General features: G+C 40.5%; 1 protein-coding gene across 1 annotated transcript in view; it reads left to right on the forward strand.

Moving 5' to 3' along the window:
* Nucleotides 1-21,211, forward strand: part of fbxw4 (F-box and WD repeat domain containing 4) — an 87,379-nt gene extending 66,168 nt beyond the window's left edge. The window contains exons 9-11 of the mRNA XM_079512070.1: nt 9,529-9,631; nt 13,675-13,836; nt 15,774-21,211. Of these exons, the coding sequence (XP_079368196.1) occupies nt 9,529-9,631; nt 13,675-13,836; nt 15,774-16,246 (738 nt within the window). The 3' untranslated portion in view covers nt 16,247-21,211. The remainder of the gene's footprint in view (nt 1-9,528; nt 9,632-13,674; nt 13,837-15,773) is intronic.
* Nucleotides 21,212-21,920: the final 709 nt, after the last annotated feature.

Below are 21,920 nucleotides of genomic sequence, written 5' to 3' on the forward strand. Positions count from 1 at the left end.
CATTGGCAACCTGATATTGACATCCAGTATTGACAGCTCAAACCACCTATATCCGTCACAAAAATGAGCATACCCATGAATAGACCAATAGCGATGCTCGTGAGGGGCGGGCTTAAGGTGTAATTTAAAGTTTTTTCACTTGGCTTGTTGTTTTGTTTTGGTACTAGTCCAGAGGAGGAAGCTTTGAGGAAAGAATGGTTCTGTCAATAAACGCTTCGTGTTCTGAAGATGATTTGCTAGTTTTTCATGCATAGCCATGGGTTTGATCAAGTATAACGCTGGACGCGAGAATCCAACGGTTGCGGCGACAGACGAAGAGGTACGTAAACATGTTTTTGCTCGCTAACTGTGTTAGCCTGTAAGCTAACTTCATGAATAGACTGAGTACACAACACACAATCCTATTGCCAAGAAGGATGATCGCACTGCGATTGGTTAGGTTGTCTTGTCCGTTGTCGTTAGGCAATAGCTGCGATGCGGTAAAAGTCCTCGGTGAACAATGACAACGGTAGCTATATGTTTGTTTAGAAAATAGTTATTATAAATGTATGGCATTGAATTGAAGACGAGTGAAATTCGTGTTCAAGTATCAAAAGTCACAGAAAACTAAGTTAACTCAAATCGCCTTGATGTGTGTTTTTTATCGTTTAACGATTAATGTTATTCTTGTAGTTATATGTACCTCTTTTATTGTTATATCATATATAATATAAAATATATCACAGACGCATAGTCGCCTGTCAGCCAATTACCCATCACAGAGCTACCGTCCCGTTGGGCTATGGGTTGTGTAGAGTAGACCCAATCCTCTTGAGATCTATTTAGTTTAAAGTACAGTAGCATGAGTTGTCTTATCGGCATTCTGGTCTCAAATTAACGTTTTCCAAGTCGACCACCATACACCTTTGTCATTTTAACGGCTGGAGTCAAAATCATACATTCTAAAATAACGCCTTAATATCGACGAAATGGCCAAATTAGCAAGCATTAACGGCCAGGCCTTGGTTTATCTCTTAACAACGCTACTAAAACTTGTTTAAGCTGCAGTGCCATTTCAATTTGACAAAACCAAGGAAGACTACAGCTGTCAAAGCGCACATTGGAATGTTGTCCTACTTGCCCTAGATAGTCTTGTCCTGAGTCCTGCAAGCTGTAACTTCGATGTTATGAATATGGCAAAGTTGCAACGTAATCATGTTAGTGCAACATGTTTACGAATATCAGTCAAAGTTCCTATGGGTGCAGTTGGCTGTCTCTGCTATTTGTTCATTTAACTAATGTCTGACTGTCTTGCTGACTGTCAGTGAATACTTGGCATGTTGAGTGTTGGAGGTTTGTGTGTATCTGACTGCCTGTATACATATTATACCCTACTCCCTGCCTGCATCCAAGCACTGGTGATGACCTACAACAAGGCAATGAAGGGCATGGCAACCCTTATCTTCAGTACATGATCCATCCCTTCCTATACACTTTGCTAACACGGGACAATAATTGTCCTATTTCGTGTGGGTGACACAGGGAAAAAAAGTTTTTCTCTTCCCTCTCGCTGACACAGTGATCACGCCTTGACATAGGGAAGAGAAGTTCTTCTCTTTCCTATGTCACCTACGCAAATACCAAGTGTTCTTCAAAACTCTTCTCCCTCCTTGCTGTGTAACGACCTCAGAACTGTATATAAGAAATGAATCACTCCACATTTTCCACCAGTCTGAAAGCTTTTTTTACACATCTCTGTAGAGATGGTCTCTACGGTGTAGACCATTGCCTATGTTTTTTTTGCACCAATGAACTCTCAAAAGTGCAATAGTCTTTGTAATGAGGGGTTTGTATACACTGCAACCCTACTATAATAACACTCCATGTAGGTCTAGTTGTCAACGGACTGGTCTCGCTGACACAGTGATTGCACCTTGTGTTAACATTCTCAGTCACCTGAGAAAGAGTTGCTCCTCTGCTTTTCCTTACATATCACACTAATGCATGAGCTTCAATGTCATTGTGCACATTCTGTGCAGGCCACCACTATGCACAGCAGTCATATTGGAAATAAATTGGACTTTACTTCCTTCACAGGTCTTACCAATACTAATTATTTCTGCTCCATTTAGTCTATCAATCTGATACACTACAGTGGTTGTCAAAGTTTTTAATTCCAAGAACCCCCATAACTCTAAGACAGTAATAAATGGACCCTTACAGGTCCATTTGTTTCCATTTGTACACTCTACATTCCATTTGTTGACTGTCAGTGTACACACCAGTAAGGAGCCATTTGGAACCCCCCCAAAGAACCATGGGGGTTGGTAGGTACCTGCCCGGACCACACCTTGAGACCGCTGGTGTAGCAGAGTGTTTCCAGTGAGCCAACATTCACAATATCAGCACCCTTACTTTGTTTGACCAGAATGGAACAGAGCCTTCATTTAGTATCATTTCAGTCAGACAACTCTTAGGGCTGATTCATACTCCTATTTTACCGCCGTTTCGGCGCTGTAGTGCCGAAATGATTTCGGCTCGTCAGAAATTTTCAGTAGCACCGAAGAGCCGACTTTAGGACGGTACCCGCCCCCCCGAACCTCAAATGACGTCACATTGTAGGCTCTACAGAGCCGAACCGACTTTTATTCGTCTCTAAAATAGGAGTATGAATCGGCCCTTAGAATGAATTAAGAATGTATATTTATTGAGCATAGATATATGAAGCGTAGATTGTCATCAGGGCCCTGTCCCTATTAATTAAGTTTAAAGCCAAATAGAATTACAGGGAATGAATAAGATGCAGGGGGATCTAGAAACGGAGCCTACAGGTCACTGGATGGAGGCGGTGGGATTTGCTAAAACTTCATGTGCAGCAGGTTAGCAGCAAGCGAGACAGGGAGACAGCAGCAGCGACGCACGTCCACACAGCAGGAGAGAAGCCAGGTAGGCAGTAGGTAGGCAGTAGGTAGGCAGAGAAGTTTAAATGGCCGCTCTGGTCAGGTAAAAAGTGCATGAGACTAGTCACCTGATCAGGTAGGCGCGCTCACGAGTTGTCTGCCTGAACTAGCTACGCAGGCTTCGCATCATTGGTAACGCATGACGGCAGTAAGGAAGATGCCCAATTTCTTTCCAATATGGCTGCTGTGCATAGGAAGGTCCATTTCTAATTATGTTTACACTTGCCAATTGAGCAGCCTTGTGACTGAAGCGCCTTCCATCTGATCACTGCTCTAATAATGAACCCATTTACAGTATACTGTATGTTCCTCTTGCCATCTTGATGCAAAATTGAGGTCAACGTGACCTATTCAACATTCTATACATGCCGCCACACAGGATGTAAATGGCTTCATTGTGTTATACAGGTTATATACCTGTATAGATCAGAATGCATTTGTTTCTCCACTTGGTTATTCAGGGTTTTTTTCCTAATTTGAGTCCTGCATGTGTGTGCATTTGTATATGTCTGCACATGTGTGTGGGGAGGAGAGGGTGTTTGAAGCCTGTAATGGTGTCAATGGGCAATTCATTGGTCATCATTGTCTTATACAGCTCCTTCTCAATAAATATGAATATTCTACAATAGTTCATTTTCTTCCCTAATTCAAAAAGTGATACTAATTCATTGCGCATAAAGTCAAATATTTAAAACCTTTTTCTTGTTTTAATTTTGATAATTATGGCATACAGCTCATGAAAATAACAATCTATCTCAAAATATAAAAATATTTTTACGAGACCACACAAATGGTTTTTTTTTTTAATCCAGAAATGTCGACCATCTGAAAAGTATATTAACACAATCGGCGCCAGGATTTCTTTCAAAATAACAGCTCTAAGTGCCGCACAAATATGGCCACTTTTACTCTGTAAGCCCCCCCCCCTTCCGTTCCGGACAAAAACCGGGAGAAATATTTTGCTTGCTTACCTCGCTATCATTACAATAAAGTCGCTGAACTTTGCGTTCATATTTTGAACGAGAGGCATGTTGAAGTCAGAGAGGAAGACTCAACAATTTATCAAAGCAAACCTGGGCTTCCATAACACCAACGGTGCCACAGGCTGACCATGCCATGCCCCATTGATGAAATAATTTGTTCAAAAGTAGCCCAGACCAAGTATTGACTGCATACATTAACATACTTTTCAGATGGTAGACATTTCTGGATTAAAAAAACATTTGTTTGTGGTCTCTTAAATTATTCTAATATTTCGCGATTAGGATTTTTTGATTTTCATGAGCTGTATGTAAGCTATAATTAGCTTTAGCAGAATATTATTATTTTTTTAGAAGGAGCTGTATGTTCGCTGTGCTGTCCTCACCAAGCATGCACCTTGAGCTCAGCTATACAGCCAGCTAAACTCTTGTCCACATAAGAACAGGCAGTGACAAGTTGAATCCTTCTGATAATTCTTTATGTAGAAAAGTGTAAAACTGCAAACGGATACAAAACCTTATTAGAATACAGTGGCTTAATACATTTGTGATCACAGAATTCAACAATGTACAGTAAATATGCATTTAAGCAGCATTCTCCAACAGGGTTCTCTTGGTAAGTATATATTCATATACCACAAAAATAAAGCAAAGCAAATAAACCTTTACTAACATGAAATATGAATGTAGGTATTAGAACTAGTCAAGTGTTGTAGAAACTAAGCAAATACTCAATGCACATCTCACACAATACTCCTTTTTCATACAAAAGGTAAATATAAAATAATATCCTGTCACAAGGTTGACATCCATCAAAACAATAAGTGAAACTTACAGATGATGGGCTGGATTGTAAACAGATCATAACAAAATGCCACACTGTGCTCAAGTGAATATAACTTCCTGTTTGTCTGAGGGTCCTTCAACTATGTTTCCCTAAAATGGGTTCCTACCTACAAAAGTTCCTAAGCACAACATTTGAAACCACCACAAGGTCAAGGTGTCACTGTTCTTCATTCAATTCCAATACACTCCCCGCTTGGCATCTATAGAGATGCCACTACCAACTTCTCAATTATCTTGAACATCTTGCAATTGAGGGCAAGAGAAGACCAACTCTAAAATTGGCCTGGAGTAGATCTTTGCTGTGCCTAGTAGTCCCTGCAGGACAAGACCTCTTTACCTCTTTGTATAAAAACTTAAATGCAAATGATGAAACTTAACATGTAAATGTAAAGCACCGAAATAAACTATTCATTCATTCATTCAAGACCGTAGACCCCCTTGACTTTTGCTCACAGAACAAGTCACTCTGCTCATCACGTTGTCTTTCCACTTCAGAAACCTTTATCTTTTCTGGCTGGTTGATTGGCGATTTTGAGGTCATGTGTTTGCTCTTGCGATGCCTTGTGGTGTTCTCTGTGAAGGAGTCCGACTCCAACGAGGAGTGCAGCCTGGATCCCACAGATCTGCCAGAGAAAGAGGACCACTGGCTAGTCGCAATCATGCCATCAGATTCGCTACAGTTGTCTACAGAGACAGTGTTTTTCTCCCCGCTGTGGTTTGTGACCTTTTTGAGGCGTGCAATGACAAGTCGCAGTGATGCTTGCGTCCTGTGTGACGGCTGCGTTGCTGCAGTAGGTTCAGTGGTGGGGGAACTTGATAAGAGACTTTCAATTTAGAGCGCTCATCTTTCGCTCTAATCTGGCTCTGAAATGGATTTAGGGAAGTGGTGTGTCCTTTCTCTATGATACATGTCTTCATAGAGGTGACCGTGGAGGGGGCATGTGTACTGCCTAGGCAGTCGTCACATATTATGACTCAGCCTAAATCAAGCTTCTGGGCAAACGGTGCATCAGCTTGGCCATCGAGACGTTCATGGACTTTGTGAACCCGCAATATGTCGCCAAGTAGTAAAAGGATCTCTGACCTTTTGTCCAGGGGTGGGATCTTGTCTGCTATGGCCTTTTAGATGACTGTGATGATACACAACTTCCAGTGTGGGTATTTCTGTATGTTTGTTGTCATCTATTGACTCTACAATTAAACCATGAGCTCTTCAGCCAGATGTCTCCACTGTCCCCGTGCATGTCTTTAATGTGTATAGAGTTGGTTCTAGTAGTGGAGGAGGCTGAACAAACATCTATACCTTTAGGCTGGGTGAGAAACTAGGGGGCCTGAATTGGTGTGCCGATTTTTTCATTTCTTATAGAGTTGGTTCTCCCTTGATATTGAACATGTTGAAGAACTCTGGTTTGACCAGAGACTTGTTGCTCTGGTCATCTAAGATGGCATACATCCTGCGGGTCTGCTGGCGATGTCCAGCTAGATAGACATTTACAAGACATATCTTGGAACATGATTTGCCACTGATCTTGTCACCGCATACCGGGGTACACTTTGAAGAGACTTCCGTGTCAGACGTTTCATCATTCTCCCCGCCATGCTCTGACGGGGAAAAGTGAGTGGGAGAAGAGCGTGTTGCTGTCTGAATGACTGGGCCTGGGTGGAGTGCTGTGAGATGCCTCTCACTGTCATCTTCCTGTTCTGTAAAGTCTTGCTTAGTGTTCTCCATCACATCCATTACATCTCTTTTATTGCGTGTGGAGATTGTTAGTGTACCTGATCGCTGTCATTTAGCAAACCTCTTGACTGTGAGACGTGGCAATCAGAATCCAGTTGTCGTCTTCCCTCAAAACACATATTTTTACTGTGCTGTCCTCACCGAGCATGCACCTTGAGCTCAGCTATACAGCCAGCTTAACTATTGTCCACATAAGAACAGGCAGTGACAAGTTGAATCCTTCTGATAATTCTTTATGTAGAAAAGTGTAAAACTGCAAACAGAGATACAAAACCTTATTAGAATACATATGAATGTAGGTATTAGAACTAGTCAAGTGTTGTAGAAACTAAGCAAATACTCAATGCACATCTCACACAAGACTCCTTTTTCATACAAAAGGTAAATATAAAATATCCTGTCACAAGGTTGACATCCATCAAAACAATAAGTGAAACTTACAGATGATGCCTTTTTTGAGAGCAAAACGTTTAGGATGGGGCTGGATTGTAAACCGATCACAACAAAATGCCACACTGTGCTCAAGTGAATATAACTTCCTGTTTCCTGTTTGTCTGAGGGTCCTTCAACTATGTTTCCCTAAAATGGGTTCCTACCTACAAAAGTTCCTAAGCACATTTGAAACCACCACAAGGTGTCACTGTTCTTCATTCAATTCCAATACAATACAATACATACAATACATTCGCCGTAAAATGCAATATCGGTATCGAACCAACATCGGTTTTAACCGATATTTTATATTATAATTTATGTTAATTTTTAAAGCCTGAAAAAGCCTTTTGTGATGAAGGCTGCGGAAGCAGCGTTTTATGGGGAAGCTTTCAAAAGAGTCAACAAGTTGGAACATTTTAACCCAATTTGTGCCCAAGACGTCTCCAGACGTCGTAGGATTTATCCCAAGGTGTGCCTAAGACGTCTGTACACGTAAACTTTTTTCTTTCTTTTTTTTTGCAAAATCAGATGGGCACCCCACGTCGCTATTTTGAAAGAATGAAAGTGCACACAATGTGTTTTTAAATAAAAATACTAAATTCAAGGTTTTTATGTTGGGAATCTTGGGATATGGGCAACATTTAAATAATGGTGCATCCCTTGTTTTGGAATAAAGAGGCATAGCTTTATCAAATTCAGTGTATGCTTTTTTTTCAGAATGGGGAAAAAAAATCTTTTTTTAATACAGAATGAGATCATATCAACATATCGGTTATCGGCCACATAACGGCAATTAATTATATCAGCCAGAAATGTCATATCGCCCATCCCTAGTCAAACAAGAAAGTGCTGGGTGTGTGTCTGTGTGTGCAAAAGAACATCGAAGGAAAGGTGTGGGGGGGGGGGTATGTGTGCATGTATGCTGGGGGTTGTTTACTTGCATTCCTTGGCAACTTGTTGGGGGTCCAATTCCAGCAAGAGGTCTGCTGAGTTGAACCCAGGCAGCGCATGGTCTGCTGAGCTCACTCTGTTGCTGGAATATTTCTCAGCAAGCCGTTCAACAGCACCTAAACCTTTTTCACCCTCCTCTTCCTCTTTGGTTTATTATTTGGGGGTGGATTGTCTTACCGATGATGAGGTCATGTCTTTCTTAATGGGCGTCAGACAGGTAACCTGAAACAACTTGTGGCATCTGGACTCACCAGAACTCATTGATAGGTGTTCGTTAATGCATGGGTGATTAGGGGTGCATATAGTACAGTATGTGCTAGAATTATTCTTACCACGTCCCGAAAATGCCCATGCTGCAGCCTTTACTGTGTAATTATATTTGCAACTAGCTAACTGCTTAATAAAATATGCTAAGAAAATACGGTATGTATATAGTCTGTAGTATGATAAGGTGAAAAGGATATTGTGCATATTTTTACATGACTTTTGTTACGTGATCACTTGTTATGCGAGCACTTTTTCCTATGCAATACTGTTGGATTTCACGTGACAGTGTAATGTGGAATCAAAGTCTGATTTATTGTCCAAGTAAGTTTGTACGTGCATGATGTGATTTGACTTGGTGTTTTGCTTACAAATGTAAACATAAGGCAATAAAATGTTAAAATGTGTCTGATGGAGGGGAAAGGAACTGGTTGGAATAACGTGTTCCTTCCACGCGCTACGTCCAACCACGTAAACGGGAAACTCCCCCCTGTCGGGTGTAAAGGAGCAACTTGGACACTCAGGCATGAAGGAAGCATGAGTTCAAGTCCGTTGCTCTCCCCATGTCACCCATATATGGGGAATAGGTTGGCGGAGGGTGTGTAGAGCCCAGGATCACATTAGATAATTGACACAGGGGTGAAAAATGGGTTACAAAATCGTGGGGAAAAAAAAAAAAAAAAAAAGTGAGACTTAAAGCTGCTATAAGCAATAATATGTCAAAATATTAATATTATTTTTTTTGTATTCTGACAGCCAGCAATGGGTAGAATGCTCCCCAAAAAATGTAGTCTCTGTGACACATCTAGGGGGCGTAATCTCCATTCAAAGATGTTCCTAGAAGCTTTGTCATTGGTCGAAAAAAACCCGGTCGCAGTGACTAACCAATCAGGAAGCAGACAGGCAAATCGACCAATGACAAAGCTTCTAGGAAAATCTTTGAATGCAGATTGTGGCCCCTAGATGTGTCACAGAGACTACATTTCTTTTGGGAGCGTTCTACCCATTGCTGGCTGTCTGAATACCAAAAAAAAAAAAAAATAGGTCATTAAAATTTTGACATATTATTGCTTATAGCAGCTTTAAGTGAGTACGCTATGACAGATGATTAAAAAAGAAATTGAGATGATGATATAGAATATCAAAGTCTGTCAAAACAACACCCTCTGGGTCATGAATAAATTCTCCCAAATAAATCAATACTAACCCCTTTTTCTATTTGTATTGTATTTTTTTTAAGTTAACGGTATTTGAATTGGAAAATCTCTTTATGACACAGGGGGCGTGGATTTGTGTCAGGATTTACTCCATAGAATATTTATTTCATTCAGCCTAATATGCAACTTACTGTTTTGACTATGCTATGATTTTCCAGAGTAAGCTGTTGTGCCAGGGAGCTAATAACCAGAGCTATGTGTGTGAGTCGGGCCACTGCTGCGGAGAGACGCAGTGCTGCAGCTACTACTACGAACTATGGTGTAAGTTGCCTGCACTTTCCTTACCTTCCACCATTACGACAGCTGTTAAACTCATATTATTAGCCCCATTGTTTTGCTTGGTGCTGTCATGGATAGGGGAATGGGTGCACCATTATGAAATTATGACCGATATCCGATCTCCGATCAACTTTTTTGCATGGGCATATCTGCCGATACCGCTTCTGAACGATTTGGATGTTATACGGATTATGCTGCCTTCAAACATTAAAAATACACAAAACAAAAGCAACGGAGCCATTGGTGATCACATTATTAATGCGTCATCAATATCTGTGAAAATAATCTGGATTATTTTTAGATTGATCCGATACATGTACAGATATGGCATTTTTATGGCCGATACGGCCGATTTTGATATGCTACCGATTATATCGTGCATCACTAGTCATGGTTATTTATCACAATGGTTAGTCTCTTGATGATTTATTTTATTTATTTGATCCACTTTCACCTTCACTTATATCAGGAATGCATTTTTACAATTTTAAGCCACAGCAGGCATTGTAAATAAAATGTAATGTTTCAGCATACCATATATAGTCTATGATTAGGCTTTGCATATCTAAAGTCACATTCCTTCCTACACCTCCACTTCTGATCTCCTGTCTTTTTTTCATTGGCCACTTTGACAGGTAAGCAGCCATCATTCAAGGGCCCTATTTGGCTTGTAAAGTAGTGGAAGTGACTATTAGTTAACTTTGAAATCTATACGCCACTGTTGCCGGCAAAAACTATGTTTTCTGCAATGATATTAGACCACTCACTCATTTGGATATGGAGTAGATCTAGGCTACTACTTGAGCTTTATTTTACTGTGCACTATTTTGATAGCCAATGACCTTTAAATGTACTTGTACTACCATTTAATTTGACTAATCCTGTACCAACCCTATATATTACACCTTGACCATAATATTCAAACCTGGTCTAGAAATAACTTGTTGACTAAAAGTTTAGTAAAGCTGCAGAAAGGCCATCCCTGTGTGTTGAATGTCACAGGCTGACTGGACTTGTTTACTGGTAGTTGGCAGCCCGGCGTTTCTCATGTTACGGCTTGGGCGTCCCCGTTCCATTTTAATAAGCACTTCACAGACCCCGCCTCAAGCTGCTCCCTGGTCTTTTTAAGGTCGAGGGAGCATTTCATGACTCACTGTCTAGCTTTTTGTATGCTGAATAGAGCATCCATGCTGACCAGTAGAAGGTGGCAGAAATCCAATAATTGTGCGTGCGTGCGTGCGTGTGTGTGTATTTGTAATTGGAACGTGTAAATTAGTTGGTATTAGGTGTACGTGTCATATCATGGCAATAATCATGTCTGTGAGGATGTCACTTACTATTATTATGGGTGACAGTGATTCAGTGGGTACAGGGTACAGCTGAAATCTGTCGGCATTGCTAAACACTGTAAACAACATCTTTCAGTGTATTATGGCTTTTATATGATGATTGCATGTTTAGTGGCAGAAAGGTTTTCTACAAAGTAGAATTCATACACCGAAGAAGACGGGTGACTCTTAACAGAAGCACTACTACCAGTAAATTCATCAGTGTAAATCTATCCATTTGTAAATTTTGATGGTGTACAAATGTACTGTACAATATATTTGTATACTGGCTCTGAACACTGAGGATTTTACTTTGAGTATAAGGAATAATGCTTTATTGGCCACACTCTACTAACTTAGACTTATGAATTCAGAATGGTGCCGGTGCGCCCATCACTAGCCCAGCGGCAGCCATGCTGGGTCGTTGCTGCTTGCCACGCGTTAATACCAGAGCAATTTGTTATTTCGTAACCATCAGGCAGGTTCAGCATGCTATTTACAGTTGGGTGCCACCGATATTGTCCCTTATCATTTGACCCATTTAGGCCTGACCTCAACATTTAAAAAAATCCTTCTAAATCCTCCAGTTTTCTGAAATAAATATTTTCACGATTTTTCAAAAATAGCAGACCTACAAGCTCGTAGCGCGCCACTCGGTGGCGCGCTATGAGCTTGTAGATCTGCTATTTTTCAATAGCTAAATTATAACAATGTTTAAAACACCAAAAGGGGTTCCCGCCCAAAATGGGTTAACTGTCCTTTTGCGCAGATCACGCAAACCTCAGCAAAAACAAAAGGACAATATCGATGGCCTCCAACTGTACCATAGCAATTTGTTATTTCGTAACCATCAGGCAGGTTCAGCATGCTACTTACACTGTAAAATCCTCTGTGTTGATGTAACTCTTGAGAGTGTACAAATGGCAATAAAAGTGTTAAATTCACACGCAGGATTTTAATGTGTAAAACACATGTCCAAACCACACACCCCTGCCACAGTGACATGCTGTGGGTCATGTTAGTTATGTGGCCACAAGTGAGGACAACCTAAACGTTACAGCATAGCAGTGGGCGTGGTTAATTATTTTAAGCCTAGGATCAAGCCATCCAGGATCCTGGTGAGTCATGACCTTAAAACCTTTGATTCTGTGGGAAAAAAAAGAAAAACGATAAACAAATGCTATTTATTAAATGTAGTATATATCATATAATTAAATATTCAATTATTATATTTTTTTCACAGAATCAAAGGTTTTATGGTCATGAATCACCAGGATCCTGGATGGCTTGATTCTAGGCTTAGAATAATTGATTAATATTTTTATAAATCTCTATGGGGAAAAATGAATTGGCGAGTTTTCAGTGGGTTCAGAAAACCACGCCCACTGCTATGCTCTATACTGGCCACAAAATAGGTTCTTGAATCCACAAATATAACACGTGTCTATGAGATCCTCATCTTATGGGGACAACATAAAGTTGTAGTGGATCCATCTTATATCTTGTGGCCACAAGATTTTCCATGCGGTTAAGTTAGTTACCATATGTCATGGCCACAAGATACTGTATATGTTGTATTCACAAGATCCTCAATTAGTGGCCACTGTATATTACTAGAGGCCATGAGATTGGGATTTTGTGGGAATGTCTTATAGCTTGTGGCTGTGACATACTGTATATCTCTTATATTTAGTGTAGTACAGTAGACAAAGACTACACATAGCCTACTGCATATCACTGCAAGAACAAGACTACAAACAAAAATATTAAATACGATATTTAACAGTATTATCTGTCTTTTTCATACTATGCTCTATCAAAAACAAAGTATTTTGCTTTGAAGAAAGATTTTGCTTTATTGAACTGAAATAAAAACAAAGCATTGTATAGGCTAAAATAAAAGGTCTATGAGTGACCAGCAATTACGTGTTATGATACTGGACCTTATACAGTAACTTAAGTCTTTATAACATGCTTAATGTGATGATTATTGTTATAAATCATAAGTATCATGAGTATTTGCGACTTGTGAGTACATAAAACTCTAATGTTAGAAGTAGACTATTTATTTTTCTAATAAAGTTTTTATTCCATTTGCTCTGTAAAGCGACTTTGAGAATCTTGAAAAGCGCCATATAAATTGTATGTACTGTATTATTATAGTGTTACCAAATATTTTACACAAAATGGTGCTCCTTATGACTAATGTTGTTCCAATCAGATTATTATGCCAGAAGGATTTAAGCATAATGGCAAAACATGAATGAATACAGTGGGCACAGTATTATAGCGAAAGGCCTTATGGGTTCGAACCATGGCTGCTTGAGACCATGGATTAAAATAATATTTTGTTGCATCCCTAACCCAGGGTTCTGGTGTAACAAAAACAAAGTAATAACTTAAAAATAAATAATAATAATAATTAATGATAGATAAATCTTAGATCATGGGCCTGACTGACGTTACATGTTTCTTCAGGAGCCTACTGTACCTCAGCGAGTAATACACACGCACACACACAAGCTCCTTTCATTGGCAAGTAGAAGTGTCAGCTAAATACTAACTAGGCTGTGCGCACAATGAAGTGCATAAACTAATACCCAAATATAATGATAATAAAAAGAAAAACGGTTATCACAGTCTTCTTTTTTAAGAGACTAGTAACAGACAACTGTGGTCTTGTCTTGATCCCCATAGGGTTCTGGTTGGTTTGGACTCTGATCATCATTCTGACCTGTTGCTGTGTATGTCAGCACCGACGCTCCAAGCAGCGCTTCCAGCAGCAGCGACGACAGAACGAGATCAACCTCATAGCCTACAGAGAAGCCCACAACAACAACCAGCTGCCCCTCTATCTCCGTGAGTGAGCCTTCCAACACTTTTAAAATGATGATTTCATCAGGCATTTCTCCCGCGTTAAAGCCAGTTTTTGCTTGGACCGACAACATATCGCACAACGAATGTGCCATCAAAAGTATCAAATGTGTTGCAGAGGATCTCTGCCGACGGAAAAATGTAAGTTTGCGTACGCCTTCATTAACACTCCCATCGCCCAGGACGAAGTACTTTGTCCTTTCTATTAGTAACGCCCGATGCCCAGGACGAAGTATTGTCCTAAAGACGAAGTTTATTGATACGAGAACAGATCGCATGGCTGTATAGCCCAGGCGCGCCTGCTGGGCTCTCCTCGGTGACGCGCAAGAGTGAGGCGTCATCGAAAAACGCCCTCCCCTGTTTAGCTGATGAAAACGAAAATCTTAAAACGTTCATAAATCGCGATCTAAATCATCCCGTCTTTTTCTGAAAAGACGGGATGTGTTAGACGGCGCTCCGCGGCCCAGTCGCTAGTCTCGATAGATTTATTCTTGTCTCCCGTTGTTGTCGATCGACTCTATAGTGCTGTGGCTATTGTTAGCTGCTACACAACATCATGAACTTCCGGCCGGTCCGTCCGGAAAAGGCGTCCGTGTTTATAAATCGACTGGGCGCATGAATGTAATGGATTAAATAGTTCCGGGCAATTAAAGTGTTAAATGGTGCACACTCTGATTGGTTGGGAAGATGCACAAGACTACTGTAATTTCCGGACTATAAAGCACACCAAATGTACCAAATGTAGGGGAAAAAAAACAAATGTATACATATACAAGCCGCACTGGACTATAAGCCGCAGGTGGCCATAGAGATAGATTTAGAAGGTCCCCTAGTGGCCGTTGGCTGTAAAAATCCATAGATTAGCCACACCGTTGTATAGGCCGCAGGGTTCAAAGCATGGGAAAAAAGTAGCGGCTTATAGTCCGGAAATTACGGTACTCTACATCCACTACCTATAAGTTTTGTGTTGTGCCGGAGAGTCACCGAAAATATGAATGCTCAAAAAAGAGAATGTTGTCAGACACGTAGTGTAACGTGTCAGTTGACACTTAGCCTACTGAAGATTACTTTCTATAGGCGATTCTATAGGCGATGAGAACGTAATCATGATGTGTTCAAGTCTGTACCTCATGTCTTATATTAACTGGTTGAACCACCATGAACATCTTTTACAGTAAATATCAGACACACATAGCATATGATGGAGTAACATTAAGTGCTTAAGGCATACTGGCATTTAGTCAGAATTGACAGCATCTCATCTCGCATAATATTTAAGCATAATTAGCCCCGTGCGTCGTGCCTGCAGGTCTCAACAAAGTTTTTTTTTAAAATGTTTGTTTGTGGCTTTTGCCTTTTATTTTATATTTTTTTATAGAGGCATATACAGTAGGCTGACAGGAAATGGGGAGAGATATGGGGGGGGGGGGGTGACATGCAGTAAAGGCCGTCGTGATCGGGAGTCGAACCCGCGGCACACTGCCAGACTGAACTACCAGCCAGGGTGCCTGGACCGCTGAGCCACGGCCCAGGTTTTGAAACTAGGCCATAACCTGAAATCCACCAGGTCACACAGATTGAATATTGTAATTTTTCATTCATGCTTATTTTACTGAAGAAAACATACAGTCACCCTAGTGGAGCATATTCAGGTCAACCACTCCATTCAAATGATAGTTCAGGTTTTGTATGGCTTTGATATCCCACATTCCAAGGTTCTTGTCAAATGTGAGCCACTTTTTAACTATATTTCACTGCAGTTGTCATTTTGTTTGGTGTTAGAAACAAACAGTCAGCTATCCAGTATCCACTGGTATCTTCCAGTTGATATTCCACTATAACTATAGACTGCCGATATAAAATCTGTTATAATCTGTGCTATAACAATAACAATCCATTTCATCCCCTCACACATTCATCAGGATTCCTTCCCGACTACCTGCTTCCAGCCTATGAGGAGGTAGTTGACCGCCCAGCCACACCCCCACCTCCCTACAGCCCTCTCCAATCTGTCACTCCACCCACTGACACACCAGAGAACGCTCCTCTAACTCCGCCCCTACAGCCCGATGGCGCTTCGTCCCTTGACACAGCCACTCCACTCGGCACAGCTCCAGAGCCCTCGCAGGCCCCGCCTCATGACGGTTGCCTGGATGACAAAGACTCCACGCCGGGCCGGTACCGGCGCTTCACTGGCGACTCCGGAATAGAGGTGTGCGACGGCCAGGAATTGTGGGAACAACAAGGTTTTCTGGGAAGAGAGGAGGAAGCGGAGGTGCAGTGCGAAAGCTGTGGAGCCCAGGCCACAGCTCACACACACGACACAGACACAGACACACACATCCACAATGACACAGACACGGTTGAAGATAGACAGATACAGTCTCAGAGGTAATCCACTATACTCCCTCATTACTGCGTGGTCAAATGCATTAATGGAATTTTGTTACTCAGGGGTTTGGGTTTATCATACATACATGTTTGGTTAACGCACGCCCCTATGTATGTATGTATGTATGTATGTATGTATGTATCTATGTATGGCAGGTGTTCATGCACAGATTTGTTGTACAAAAGTACAAAAACAAGGGACAAATATAGGTGCAAGCAGTGATATAACGGGGCCAAGCAATAAGAAAAATCACACCTGTGTGAACTGAGCGGTGCAGGCTGCTCAACACCGCTGGCTGGCTGCAGTTATAGTTATAGTGCTCAGTGTGAATGGCCCTTTTAGGCTGCTCAACAGTGCCACTTTAGGTCACCCAGCGGTATTGCAGCTGTTCGTATCCAAAACAGACCCCAAACAGACCCGCTTATTGTGCGTATTGCATATGGTCTTTTTCTTATTGCTGCATTCCTTGACCCCTCTTATCGATGCTTGCAGCTATATTTTGTTTTACAAATTTCTTCACATACAAAGTGACAGATGTGTTCCGCATGAGTCATGGCACATGTGTAAACAAGTTACATGGCTTTTGGCCAAGAGTTATACCTGTTCAAAGTGCCTGTTATCGCTGCTTGCAGCTATATGTATTTTACAATTTTTCACGTACAAACTTCTCTTCAACTGGGATTTCAGATAATGGTCCATAGATGTTTGTAGAACGTTTCACGCAAATTGCTCAAAAATCCAGGCAGAAAATCGGGTTTAAGCATTTTTCAAACTGCTCAGAATGGCGGAAAATCTGAAGGTGGAGATTACTGGTCAAAGTGACAGATGTGTTCCGCATGAGTCGCTTGTTTTCATGTGAAAACAAGTGCCATGGCCTTTGGCAGATTGGTTCAAATGTTTCTCTTTCTATTCTTTTTTTGCCGGATTGTAGCTTTATTAAAAAGAAAATGGCAATGAATCGCAGGACAGTTTATAAAAACACCACAGTGCTCATGTAGTGTACACAATTGTAGTGTACACAAAGACCGTACCTCCTTAACAGGACCAGTTGTCAAACAACTGATGCTTCAAACAACTGATGCTTTGACTGAGTTCCTCACTCTGGCGACGGAACGGAACCGTACGCAGAGCAGGTGGCTACACCGACAACTCGTCCATCCCGCAGGGAGTTCTGTATTTACGATATTTTGTCCTCTGAAGGCAAAAAAGGCACACGGAATAACGGAGCACAAGCGTAAAAGCAAGATTCACGTGCATAGCTTACGCACAACCTGCGCACTGCATCCGCGGTTCTTATGAGCATCATTTACGGTTCATAGTCCAATGTGTAAAAAAGAAAAGGGATGATAAATCATAAACATTTTGATGCACCTGTTGGTGTCTCAGTCAGTTATCTCTGCCTGTACTGTATCTTCCATTTGCCTGGAAAGCCAGTCACAGTTGGCATTAATTTGTGATGTCACGGTGCCATAACTAGTAGCATCTTGTAGCTTCTTTTTCTTTTATTATTTGAAAATAATATTGATGAGGTGTAATATCCAATAGACTAGCAAAGTAACCTTTTTCAGTACACTGGCATTTATCAATGTCTTCTAACGAACACATGTTAACTATCATATCTTTATGGAGCTATGCAAGATTGGGGCTTCCTTTTTGTTTGCTAAAAAAGAAACTGCACTGATAGCAGGTGGGTTAAAATCCAAGGGAAAATAATAGTTATTATATTTTAAGTCCAAACTAAAAGTGAGAACAGTTGACATGTCCTTTCTGTGTTTACCAAGCAGTTTTGACAACACTTTGAGGCATTTCAGTTTGTTCCAGGTTAGTTTCAAAGATTGCTTCCTTCAGGGACCATTTTATTATCAAAGAGTTAACCTACCCAGCAGAACAACCAACCATATGTTTTTCTATCAGAGGCCGTTGAATGTAGATTCTTGGCAAGCAGCTGTTTTTCTCCTAAACGCCCTAACACCAAAGGGAATGCCTGGTGAGTTCCTGGAAAAACAACCGACTCCATACTCAAGTATACACTCCATCTGTATACCCCCAAACAAATGCAGTGCACTGAATGAAATATTCTCCAGTAACAGTCGAGCAAAATAACACATTCAGCACTTTTTCTACATGAAGCATTGACCAGCAGTCTTAAGTCCAACTTGCAGGTTGTTAATTTTGTTCAGTAATGATGTGGATAGTAATTGGTGAAAAAGTGATGGAAAAAGAGGAAAAAATAAAGAAAGTTACAGCAGTATAATCAAGGTTTAGGTGGCACATGCTTCCGAATTATTTTGAATTTACGATGGTCAAAGTATTGTTTCGGTACAGTATATTTTAATGCTGACAGGCACAAAGGATCAGTTCATTATTTCTAACAGGTTAAACCTTTACAGCTGCCAATCTAAATAATTGTTTGCAGTTATTAGGCTACTCTGTTAAAGTTGAAGTTAATTTGGTTACATTTGTACACTTGTGAGTTAAATCAACATTGAGGATTTAATCTATAATCAATCACAGTATTCAAGTGGTCATGGAGCTTGAGAATTGTTTATAAAGTTCTCTCATTTGTGATAATGTAGGTCAAATACTATATTGAACAGGGCTTATAAATGTCCCTTGGGCCTATTCCTACAAAAAAATAAACATGTTGACTAAGGCCTACTTGGAAGAAACCCAACACAGTTGATTGTGTTTCAGTCTATTAAGCAAGGCTTGATACGGTATAACAAATGGAGAACATGTTGATTAACAGTTATGACTCGGATACAGCCCTATCCAACTTGACACACATCTGAACAACTTTCCACTGGGACCATAACTCCATCTCCCAATGAGGTTGCTTTCTGCATAAGAAAAGAAGTGCTTACTTTGTTGTCAACCTGGTTCAAAATTATAAGGCTGTTGTGTAGACTGAAACAGGATTGGGTTTACTTTCCACAGAAACCAATTCAACGTTGTGGTATAGAGAAATATATATATTTTTTTACGAATTATAATTCTAGCTAGATACATAATATCTAATTTTATTTAATTTTTCTTTTTTGGTGTGTCCTGCCATTAGGACCCTGTCTTGTTATTGGACTGTAGAGGCTGAATAGAGATAGTTTCCAGACGGCGTTGGCAGTAGCTTGAGCATCGTTTAGCACTTTGATACACAGAGGGTTGGCCATCGCTGACCAGCTACATTGAAGGGTTACTATGATCTGCAGTAGAACAGATCATAGTAACCCCCCCCAGAAGCAAAGATTTGAATTAAAAACGTTCACTCTGAAAGAGTGTGACTTGCGTCACATTTTGACGATTTTTCAAAAATAGATCTACAAGCTCGTAGCGCGGCACTCGATGCCACGCCATGAGCTTGTAGATCTTCTATTTTTCAATAGCTAAAGTATAACATAATGCTAAAAACACCAAGAGGAGTTCCCGCCCAGAATGGGTTAAGGAGAGATTTGGCACATTTGTAGATGGATAACAGTGTTGCGGGTGAGTGATCAGAATCTCTTTGGGAATGGTCAGAAATCGTGTGGGTGAGACTGAATAAAACGTCCCCACCCAGTGCTCTCCTGTCTCATGGTTTAAAGTCGTACTCTGTAGGATTTCATGTTCGGTGGTGACTGGTGGTCACATCAAGTGCGTTTTAATAATTCGAATCCATGAGTTCCATTCCAGTCAGTGCCTTATAAGCTAGTAGCAGTAGCACACATTTGAGCTCATATTCTTTCTTGCTGCCACTGTATTATGCTGGGAATACATCTATCAACGTGGTTTAGATAGATAGATAGATAGATAGATAGATGGTAGATGCCTATAGCATATTTTTTAGAAGCAGCAGCAATCACTTTGACTTGTGTGCGCAGGGCTGCATGTTTGGCTTTGATGGCTGCAAGGTTCTCCAGTATTCTTACTGGGGTTTCCGTGACAAACTTGATATATTATAACTCTATGAACAGACTACTACTAGATGTTTTCTGTAGCATCAGTGATGAAGTCCACTTTCAGACATTCCTCAATACAATCCAGATCAGCCTCAGACTTCGAACACAGCGCCTCAAGCTTGTCTCTGTTAAATACTGCCTAAAGATTCAATTCAACTACTGCCTCTAGCCTAGCCATTTCTAGCCACCAGCATTTGACGTGCCTTATTTTCTGTGTAAGCACACTATTTGAATATTTGGTAGGAATGTAGTGGCAGTTGTTGTGGAAAGATATGCCAGTGAATGAATTTAACAGAAGAAATCCCACAGAGTATGACTTTAAACACGATCTATCTATAGCATCCATTTTATTTCCATTTTATGTGTGCTTATACAGCACTGACAACTCGGTCACCTTTTGATTACTTATTTTTTGTTTTGGTGCGCATTGGGTGTGTTAAATAGAATTTTGAAAAAGGAATGTAAAATAATGGAATGAGATGCTATAACCTGACGACAAAATAACCTGCAAGTTGAGACTTTAAGCCTCTTGTTCTACGTTATGTATATACAATTATGCTCTCTTTATTACCTGCTATGAAAATGAAATTATATTTTTCTGTTTTTTCTTTTGTTTTTTGTGGTCACATTTTGTATAAAATCTGATGGAAAAAAAGAGGATAACCTGCTCATTTGTTTAAAAAAGTCTTAGTCTTAGCCATTGGGCTCTTGGAGACTATAGATCTTGCATTTTTCTCTCCATACATTTTGAGTGTTAAATTTGTCTCAGGCTGTCCAAAAAACACACTCAAATTGATTTTTAAGATTGTTTAAATAAATGTTTTATACTATGTTTGAAAATGGTAAATATTTGCTGTTTGGTCATTCTGCTGGATGGTAATGTTATGTGACTTAAGTACAAGAACACATCTGTTGGGCCTTTCCAGTGACATCACATGGTAAGGCAGGGAAGACCTGATAGGGCCCACACCCCACATTTAGGCTGTCATCGTTCCCCTTGAGTCTCTGTATAATATATTGCTATGTAACGTACCTCCTACATTAGTAGGATGTCAAGGTTACATCTTAGACTGTAACAAAAAACCCTGACACATGTCAAGCTGGTTTTAAACGATAACCTAAATGCCACTTGTGTTGTAATCATGAACCCTGATCATCAGTGGATGCATCTGTAGAATCAGGCATTCTGTCAGGGGGAGATGGATTTTCATCTTTTGACCTGCCACCTTTCCCTTCAACCTTAAATATAACCTCCATCTCACTAGTGTGAAAGGCTGGGTAGAACAGTGTGATTTCAGAAATAATGCCATCTATAAGGAGGTTAGAAGCATTTTCGGGTAAAAGTGGGGAACCAGGCCATTTTACATAATTCAAAATGGTACATGGTGCATTTATATAGCGCCTTTATCCAAGGCGCTTTACATTGTGCATTACATTCACCTATTCACACACATTCATACCTATGGCGGCAGAAACCATGCAAGGCACCAACCAGCACATCAGGAGCAATTAGGGGTTCAGTGTCTTGCTCAAGGACACTTCGACACTAACTCTGGGGGAGCCCGGGTTCGAACTGGCAACCGGTTGCCATCCGGTCACTCTACCACTGAGCCACCGTCAAGAGTGCTGAATAAAAAAAACATGGTTCCCAAGTGAGATTTTGAGTTTTTGATCTTCTAATTTGCAACATGGCTCCCAATTTTGAACTATTTCTTCAATAACTCTGTAACAACAAGGCAAGCAAA

The sequence above is a fragment of the Electrona antarctica genome, assembly GCF_951216825.1.
Source record: "Electrona antarctica genome assembly, chromosome: 10".
NCBI lineage: Eukaryota > Metazoa > Chordata > Actinopteri > Myctophiformes > Myctophidae > Electrona > Electrona antarctica.